This window comes from Arachis stenosperma, chromosome 2 (assembly GCF_014773155.1).
Source record: "Arachis stenosperma cultivar V10309 chromosome 2, arast.V10309.gnm1.PFL2, whole genome shotgun sequence".
Lineage (NCBI taxonomy): Eukaryota > Viridiplantae > Streptophyta > Magnoliopsida > Fabales > Fabaceae > Arachis > Arachis stenosperma.
The window spans coordinates 87179642-87189172 of NC_080378.1; the positions used below are offsets into that span (position 1 = coordinate 87179642).

The following is a 9531-nucleotide window of genomic DNA, read 5'->3' on the forward strand; positions in this document are numbered from 1 at the left end:
AGTGCCAACATGAAATGGGTGAGATAATAATTTAGATTGTTTATCAAAACGAGATGCAAGATGTGGAGATACATATGAATATTGAGAATCCGTATCAAATAACACTCGAGCATCTAAAGAACAAACTTGAAAAGTACCTGCCACCACAACATTAGAAACTTAATCATCCTAACATGTCAAAGAATACACACGTGCTTGACCTCTCCTTCTCTGACTCTCTCCTCTGTTATAAGTCTGACCCCTGCCACCAGCTCCTCTCCCACTAGAACCAGAAGAATTCCCAATAGACATAGCTAAAGATGATGGCATTGGTGTTGTCGAACGTGCAATACCTGGAGCAAAGCCTCCTCTAGAATTAGGACAATCTCTCTTGAGATGACCAAATTAGCTACAACCAAAATATACTCCAGTGGCCTCGAAACATATACCAGAATAGTAACTCCCACATTGATGGCAGTAGGCTGAGCTGGCCTTGTCTGATTTGAATCCTGTGCACTAGATTGAGAGGTGTCCTTAACAAAAGGTTTGGAACTCGAAACACTCATGTGAGTAGATCCAGAAGAAGCAACTCCACCAAAAGATGTTTGAGGACGAGCTCGATAACCCAAATAATCTTGATGATTAGTCTGACTATGATGAGACTGAAATCCTCCTGAACTAGATCCACCAGAAAAATGTCTCTTCATCTTGGGCTTCTTACCAACATCCTTATAAGCATTTTTCTGCGCTATCCCAGCTTCAATTCCATAAGCAGAGTTTAGGATATCTTTAAAAGACACGCGTCCGACTTCAGGCATAAGAGTAGTGAACATAGGTTCTACCAACCCACGAACGAACCGACGAACTTTCATCTCTTCTAAATTCACTAAGTACGGAGCACTCTTAGAAAGCCTAGTAAACTCCTTAGCATACTCAGTTACGGTCATATTCTCTTGCCTTAATCTTTCAAAAGTAATTACATCTTCTTTTTGCTTCTTAGCTGGATAAAATCGAGCGAAAAATTCTTCAGTGAACTCTTCCCAAGAAGGAGGAGGAAGTCCAGCTACTTCTTTGCTCTCAAGAAGAGACTCATACCAATATCTTGCTGAACTACGTAAGTTGTAGGATACTAACTCAACAGCCCATTTCTTGGTGCACTTGAGAGCTCGAATAGCTTTCTTTGAATCCTCTAAATATTGTTGTAGATATTCATCCAATGAATCTCCATTGAAAGTAGATGAATTTAACTTCAAATACTTTTCAATTGGCAGCTCGTGATCCCCAAACAATTGAAGAACCCTATGAGACTGAGGATTTGGCACATTAGAAAGTCCTGCTTTGCTCCTATTTTGATTTGTTAGGACCTGTAATATCAGATTAAGAGTTTGATTCATTCCCCTCAATTTAGCTGCAAGTCTGCTTAAGCCACTCCTACTGTGGAGTTTTCTTGAACTCCCTCGCGGGATATCCCTTTTCTGCGCTTATCCGCTATCCTTTATCTCTTTGGTCTTTGTCGAACCGCTCCAAGTGGTGGAGAAACTGCCCTATTAGATTCAGCAGTATTAGAAGCATGAACAGCTCTATCACGTCTTTTCTTAGGTGGCATCTTCCACCTATTGAATAAATAAAGCAATTGGATCACCAACATATGTATATGGGTTCAAAGACAATAGGACAGACAGAAAGAATTATGCGACTAAAAGATTAAGGACAACTTTCTATAGGCCTTTAGTAATAACATTACACTTTGTGAAAATGGGCCGGCTTCCATTTGCACAATTGTGATCTTACTAAAGGACACTTACTCCATATTACACAGGAAAATCTAAGGCTCTGATACCACTTTGTCATGACTCGAACCAAGTCATGACTGACACTCAGGGGACAAGTTCTTCAGCAAGCTAAACGACCAAATTTTCAAAAAAAAAAATAGACAGAATCTTCTTTATTCCTAAGACCTTACCAACATAAATATTATCTTCCTGTATCAATAATAAACTCATCCATTTCCAAAGACAACAACATATTCTAATCGTATCCACAACCAAACATATCCAAAAGACACATCATATATATTAAGTTGATAACTAGTGTATATAGTTAAATCCATAAGTCTTACATAACCAAATTATAATTTCTATCTAAACAGTTAGAAATTCAAAATAACATAATCCACACGAATTCTTCCTATGACATATGGAGCAATGATATAATCTAGATTTTGAGCAAAGGTTCCATACCGAAATGACAAAGATCTATTGAGCGGTAGGTGGAATGGAATCTGGAATGACTCCTGTATCTGAAAAATATAGGAATATAATAGAGTAAATTTTGTAACTCAATGAGCAAACATTACATCTATAACTCACATGAGACAATACAAGTTTTACCCTGAAAATTATATTTCTTTTCAAAGATGAGGAATTCATATTAATTACTTATACAAATAAACAGATAAATAATTAAGCAGAATGAACTGAAATGGAAGTTTTCATTCTGAAAGTCAAATCAAATAGAATATTACACACTTAGGGCGGCTCCACCTCTAAGGGTAGTCCTTTCCTCTAGTGTGCCCATATGGTATAACAGATCCAATGTGTGGCTTACATGTTAGGCTAGCAACGCCTCTGCTAACTGAGGTTTAAGTTAGATGCATCTAGGTTAACGTCATAACCGCTGTTAACTACAATTTTTTAGTCAGAGTCTCCCAAACCAATCCAAACAAAATCACTTATAAAAATCTCTAATGAATGTAACATATTACTAAATTTCATAATAAATCAAATATATATAAGAATGTATACTAAAAATTTAATTAAAATTTAATAAAGTCAAATAAGATAATATGTATGCTTTACAAAATATATAAATTTCGTCTTGTGTATATTTTTATAAAATTATAACTTTCACAAATTAATATTTATTTCAAAAATTCAAAAATCACAATAATCAAATATTTTCAAATTCTATAAATAATGATTCAATTTAAATGTTGATAATAATACACTTAAAAAACAATTATAGACATAATATCCACTCGCAACTTGATTCTAAGGAACCAGAAGTAACCATGAGCATGTCAACGAGCAACTAAATGATTTCCTATAATTCTACAACTCTAAAAATATGACAATAATGATATTTGTGAGTTACTAATGTTGTCAATTAACATAATCTTACTCACTTTGACAAAAGTCCCAAATTTTCTAATCCTAATAACCCTAATTCAGATTTATGCATGCCCGTAAATATAGAGATGACAAAAAAATTAGAGATATAGCTAATTATTGAGTCAAAGAGTTACCTTGAAGTCTCAATAATAATAGAAACTCAAAAATTGAATACTTCCTTTACTCATTAATTTGAAATTTCATGATTTGGGGACTTTGAGAAAATGAGATTTTTGAATAAATAGAGATAGAATAGAAAAAGAAAAGGAAGCAAAATGATGAAGGTGAATTTGATAATAGTGTATAATTACAAGAAGAAGAGATGAGAAGATGGAAGAGATGAATAAGAAAGAAGAGAAGAAGAAGAAAGAATTTTAAATTTTTATGTTTGGGAAGATATAAAAAGAAAGTGAGAGAGAGACAGGAATCGACAAAGACAAAAAGAAGGAAAAAAAATTTTAAGTGGAGGCCCACATGTTTCTTCTCTTTTTTTTTTCTCTTCTTTGGTTATTATAATGTAAATAAAATTTTATTTAAAATATGTGTAAAACATAGAATAAAAAAATTAATAAATTAAAAATATTAAAAATTTTAAATACATGAAACTAGTAAGAAAAATTAGTCTAAAAACTATTTTAATTCGCATGCTTTAGTTTTAAGAACTAAAATAAATCATTTACCATAATTTATTGTACATCAAGAGTTTTGATTTTTAATAGTGCATCTAATAACTAAACTGTTAACTAAAATAATAAATACTCGTCTTCCCAATCCACTCAATTATTTTATTATTGATAATTCAAAAGAAGTCTAATTAGTGGACCACCACAAGATCCCAATGTAAGCTTTATTTATCAGTTAGTAGGTCGTTAGGCTATAGAAGCATAGAGAAATGGAGAGTACTCCTACCAAATTCACATGCTGGATTATTTTTGGTCCCAAAATAGCTAAGGCTGAAATTCCATCCTTCTCCTTTTCCCTTTACTGTTCCACTAGACCACTACTCTTCACGATTTTTTGGTCAAAAATGATAAAGAGACCATTGTTAATTTGTTATGACATAGGAATATGCAAATCTTATTTGTAAAGAAACTCATTGACCCGTCAATTTTGTACCATAAAAGTTTTCATTTATGTATGCTTACATACAGGGAATTGGGATTAAAGCGTAGACAATGTAATTATTTTTAGTCTCTTCTTATAACTATTATTTTTTTAATAATAAAGAAAAATATTTCTTTCTATTTGTAGAATTTAGACTCAATTATTGAAAAAAAAAAGAAGCTAAAACCCTTACCATTTTAACTAATTTCATATTAATCACTATTATACATATTAATTTATAAGAAAAATGACAAAAACTAGATTCGTATCTATTGATATACACTATTAGTCTATTATAATACTTCTTAAATAATTTTAGCTCAAAATTGAGTTTTTATGAATGGAATTTTTCTTTTGATTTTGTTTAAGATGAACTATGATATGGATAAATGAATTTACATGAGTCATTTTTTTATTATATTAAAAAACTAGATAAAAAATAAAGTGATTTATTTTTATTTGATTTTAATTTATCTCTTTCATTTTTTGCTCATCTTAAAATTTTTATCATTTAATTTTAAATACAAACTAATAAACTACTAAATAATACCTGATTTATTTTATATTTCCACAAATAAAATTATGAGATTTCATCTTTATGCCATAACACCCAGACATTAAACAACAAGGCAAGATTAATTATATTGACTTATCTTGTAAAAATATTAAAATGTTTATTTATCTTTTGAGACACGTATCAATAGTAATATTAAAAAGACTTTATAGATAAAGATATTTGTTAAGCTTAATTTTATTAGAAAAATTTTTATCTTTTTATTAAACACATTATACATGTCTTTAAAATTAATTTTTTATTTTTCAATTAAAATTGTCGATAATAAGAAAAAAGATCTCTAACAAGTCACTTGTTTGCAAAAACTATATAAAAATGCATAATTGGAATAGAATATAATAATTTGTAATTTATTTACTATATGTTTAGGATAGGGATCAATGGATCATTGATTCATTGGTAAGACACGAACATGACGTGGCACACGTGTGAGGTGGGAGCGCATCTTGTTCTTTATACGCATCAGAGGTCCAACAAAACGAAGAGAGAGAGAGAGGGGGAAGCTTCAGCGTATATTTGCATTGATTCATCATATCCTTAAGCTAATGGGAAAAAAATAAAAAAAAATAAGAAGAAAAAGGAAAAGAAAAAAAAGTAAAGCATGGTTACACGCCGGTTCAGTTCTTCCTTCAATGCCCTCTTAAATCTTAACTACGCTTCTTTGGTTAGTTCTATTTCTCATTTCAACCATATTATTTACCTTCACAAAATTAACCATTAAAATCCATTACTTACTTCTCTTCCTCGAAATATCTCAAAGTTTTATTGTTATTACTTTTTAAAGTTGTTTCTGAGAGAGAGAGAGAGAAAAAAAAAAGTGAATTTGAGTTAAAGGGTATGTCTAGGAATGTGGAAAGTTTGAGAATTTGAAGCTTTACTCATTCATCACATGCTACATTCTGTCGGCAACAACCACCCCACCAACATTCTAGGTTTCAGATTGTTTATTTCTGCATGTCGAATCTCATCAATTTGTAATAATAATTCCTTTTTATTTTGGTGCTGTGATTTCGCATGCTTTCAGTGTGAACAAATCGGATCTAGGGGTTGAGTTGAAGTAGAAAAGCTCTTTGATTTTGGTCAAGGTCACTTCACTTGTAAGTATCTTTAACTCATAGATTAATCAGAGATCTATGTTCGTGGATTTCAAATGTTGCATTTATCTTGTGTTGTTTGAGTACTTTAATGTTTTCCCCAATATTTAGGTGACTTGTAACGGCTATTTGACTAGTGTGTTTTTGTTTTTGTTCCCTTTTTTCAGGGTGCTGAAGAATTGATACCCGTTGTATTTAGTTTTTTATTCAGAAGTGTGTACTTTAAGATTGGAATATTCAGTAGTTGAAATTGTTGTGAAGTGAAGCAGCTTCTGTAATTTGGAGTCGGTGTTTTTTGTTGTTTTGAACCAAGAAGATGCAGAGGGCACCGCCGGAGGACTTTTTGTTGAAGGAGACAAAGCCCCACCTCGGAGGTGGGAAGGTCTCCGGCGACAAGCTTACCAGCACCTATGATCTTGTTGAGCAAATGCAGTACCTTTATGTGAGGGTTTCAAAGGCGAAAGACTTGCCTGCTAAGGATCTCACTGGCAGTTGTGACCCTTATGTAGAAGTCAGGCTGGGAAATTACAAAGGTACCACTCGGCATTTCGAGAAGAAGACTAATCCCGAATGGAACCAGGTCTTCGCCTTCTCGAAAGACCGGATTCAGGCTTCGACGCTGGAGGTTACTGTGAAGGATAAGGATGTGGTGAAGGATGACTTCATTGGTCGCGTCTGGTTTGACCTCAATGAGATACCCAAGAGGGTTCCTCCAGATAGCCCTCTTGCGCCGCAGTGGTATAGGCTAGAGGACAAAAATGGCAACAAGGCCAAGGGCGAGCTAATGTTGGCTGTTTGGATGGGTACTCAAGCTGATGAAGCATTTCCTGAAGCATGGCATTCGGATGCAGCCACCGTTAGTGGAGCCGATGCTCTTGCAAACATTCGATCGAAAGTGTATCTGTCTCCTAAGCTTTGGTATTTGAGGGTTAATTTGATAGAGGCACAAGACTTGCAGCCGAGCGACAAGGGTAGATACCCTGAAGTTTTTGTGAAGGCAATTCTGGGAAATCAGGCATTGAGGACTAGGATCTCCCAGAGCAGAACTATCAATCCAATGTGGAATGAGGATTTGATGTTTGTGGCCGCGGAACCATTTGAGGAGCCACTGATTTTGAGTGTGGAAGACAGAGTTGCCCCTAACAAAGAGGAAGTATTGGGGAGGTGTATGATTCCATTACAGATGGTAGACAGGAGATTCGATCACAAACCGGTGAACACTCGGTGGGTTAATCTTGAAAAACATGTCGTAATCATGGAAGGGGACAAGAAGAAGGAAATCAAGTTTGCAAGCAGGCTTCATGTGAGGATCTGCCTAGAAGGTGGTTATCATGTTTTGGATGAATCAACTCACTACAGCAGTGACCTTCGTCCAACAGCAAAACAACTATGGAAATCCAGTATTGGAGTTCTCGAATTGGGGATATTAAATGCTCAGGGTTTGATGCCAATGAAAACAAAAGATGGTAGGGGGACGACGGATTCATATTGTGTAGCAAAATATGGGCAAAAGTGGGTGCGGACGAGGACAATCATCGATAGCTTTGCACCGAGATGGAACGAACAATATACTTGGGAGGTTTTTGATCCTTGCACTGTCATTACAATTGGTGTCTTTGATAACTGTCACTTGCATGGTGGTGATAAGGGTGGAGGGGCAAGAGATTCAAGAATCGGAAAGGTAAGGATTCGTCTTTCCACCCTCGAGACTGATCGTGTGTATACGCATTCGTATCCTCTTCTAGTTCTTTACCCGAATGGGGTGAAGAAAATGGGTGAAATTCACTTGGCTGTGAGGTTTACTTGTTCCTCTTTGCTTAACATGATGCACATGTATTCACAACCACTGCTTCCTAAGATGCATTACATTCACCCCTTGACTGTCAGCCAGCTCGACAGTTTGAGGCATCAAGCGACTCAGATTGTTTCGATGAGGCTTAGTCGTGCCGAGCCACCGTTGAGAAAGGAGATAGTGGAATACATGTTGGATGTTGGTTCCCACATGTGGAGTATGAGAAGAAGCAAGGCCAACTTTTTCAGGATCATGGGAGTTTTGAGTGGATTGATTGCTGTGGGAAAATGGTTTGATCAGATTTGCAATTGGAAAAACCCCATCACAACGGTTCTGATACATATCTTGTTTATCATATTGGTTATGTACCCTGAGCTTATCTTACCCACCATATTCCTTTACCTATTCTTGATCGGAGTTTGGTACTATAGATGGCGGCCGAGGCACCCTCCTCACATGGACACCCGTCTCTCTCACGCAGATTCTGCTCACCCCGACGAACTAGACGAAGAATTTGACACTTTCCCGACCACCAAGCCTTCTGACATTGTGAGGATGCGATATGATCGGCTCCGAAGTATTGCTGGGAGGATACAGACTGTTGTTGGTGACCTGGCGACTCAAGGGGAAAGGCTGCAGTCTTTGCTCAGCTGGAGAGATCCAAGAGCAACCGCGCTTTTCGTCATTTTCTGTCTTGTCGCTGCCATTGTACTGTATGTCACGCCATTCCAAGTTGTCGCCCTCCTGGCTGGAATTTATGTCTTGCGACATCCAAGGTTCCGCCACAAGCTTCCGTCCGTGCCGCTCAATTTCTTCAGGAGGCTGCCTGCAAGAACCGACTGCATGCTTTGAGTCGCCGGAACTCTGGAAAACCAATAGATTTTTCCTTAACTTCCATTGTTCAGAACTTGAATTTGGTGTCTGGTTTGATTAATGCTTATGTGGCTTTGTTCTGTAGGCAAGAGTAGATTTTTGTGGATTTGGAGCAGTTCATTGTGTCATAGGAATTTTCTGTTTTGAATTTTTGTTGGTTTAATGTGTAATTTTGTAGTAGGCTGTTGTGAGTTGAAATGATTGTGCTGAATCAATATTCCATTTTTATTCAGATGACGGAGTCATTTTCTTCAATGGAAGTTGAACTTACTCACCTGACTTTTCAAACAGGTTAACAAGCTATTTTGTTATTGCTACGCCTTGTTATGCTTCCTTTTTTTTAAATGTTTAAATAGTTGTCCTATTAAATTTTGGTTAATACATTGCATTTTGTTTCTTGGTAATGTTTTGGTAAACGAATGCAAATAAATCGGAAGTGTGACTTTTGAAAAGTAATTTATTTAATTTTATGTTTTAAAAATAGTTCTTCAAAAGCTATAACTGCTATGTTTGTTAAAGTAAAATAATAATAATTTTTAATAAACATAAATTATACAATTATGTCCGATAAAACTACTTTTAGCATTTAAAATAATTTTAATGAATATAAATATAATAAAATGTAAGAATAAATAATATAGATAACTATTCATAGATAAAGTTATTTTAGACTTTTAATTTTAAAAAATATAAGTTAGTTTTGAAAAATATTTTGTAGATATTTTTAAAAGTATTTTTAATCTTTTAAAACAAAAAACATAAGCATATGATCTTTTTAAGGACTTGGTAAAACTAATTTTTTACTTACTAAAGTTAAATTTTCAAATATAATAACTTTTCAAAAGTTCTAGTAGTTATTTTTTGTAAGAGAAAGTATAAGTGGTCAGTTATTTTATAGTTAATTTCAATTAATTTTTTTTTATTTTTTCTCTTAAATGTTTTTTT

General features: G+C 34.5%; 1 protein-coding gene across 3 annotated transcripts; it reads left to right on the forward strand.

The window, feature by feature from the left end:
• Positions 1-5323: 5323 nt before the first annotated feature.
• LOC130960942 (FT-interacting protein 3) lies at positions 5324-8903 on the forward strand. Of its 3 annotated transcripts, none has more exons than XM_057886489.1 (3): positions 5324-5491; positions 5852-5924; positions 6089-8903. In XM_057886489.1, exon 3 carries the CDS (start codon positions 6238-6240, stop codon positions 8563-8565), a length of 2328 nt encoding a protein of 775 aa, XP_057742472.1. In that variant the 5' UTR covers positions 5324-5491; positions 5852-5924; positions 6089-6237; the 3' UTR covers positions 8566-8903. The 3 variants fall into 3 exon arrangements, with proteins under 3 accessions (XP_057742472.1, XP_057742473.1, XP_057742471.1); XM_057886490.1 differs by lacking the exon at positions 5324-5491 and adding an exon at positions 5511-5759; XM_057886488.1 differs by lacking the exon at positions 5324-5491 and having other exon boundaries at positions 5511-5924.
• The last annotated feature ends 628 nt before the right edge of the window (positions 8904-9531 follow it).

Bases quoted from the DNA above. Each gene is read 5' to 3' on its own strand.
- LOC130960942 (XM_057886489.1), top strand. From the start codon at position 6,238: ATGCAGAGGGCACCGCCGGAGGACTTTTTGTTGAAGGAGACAAAGCCC.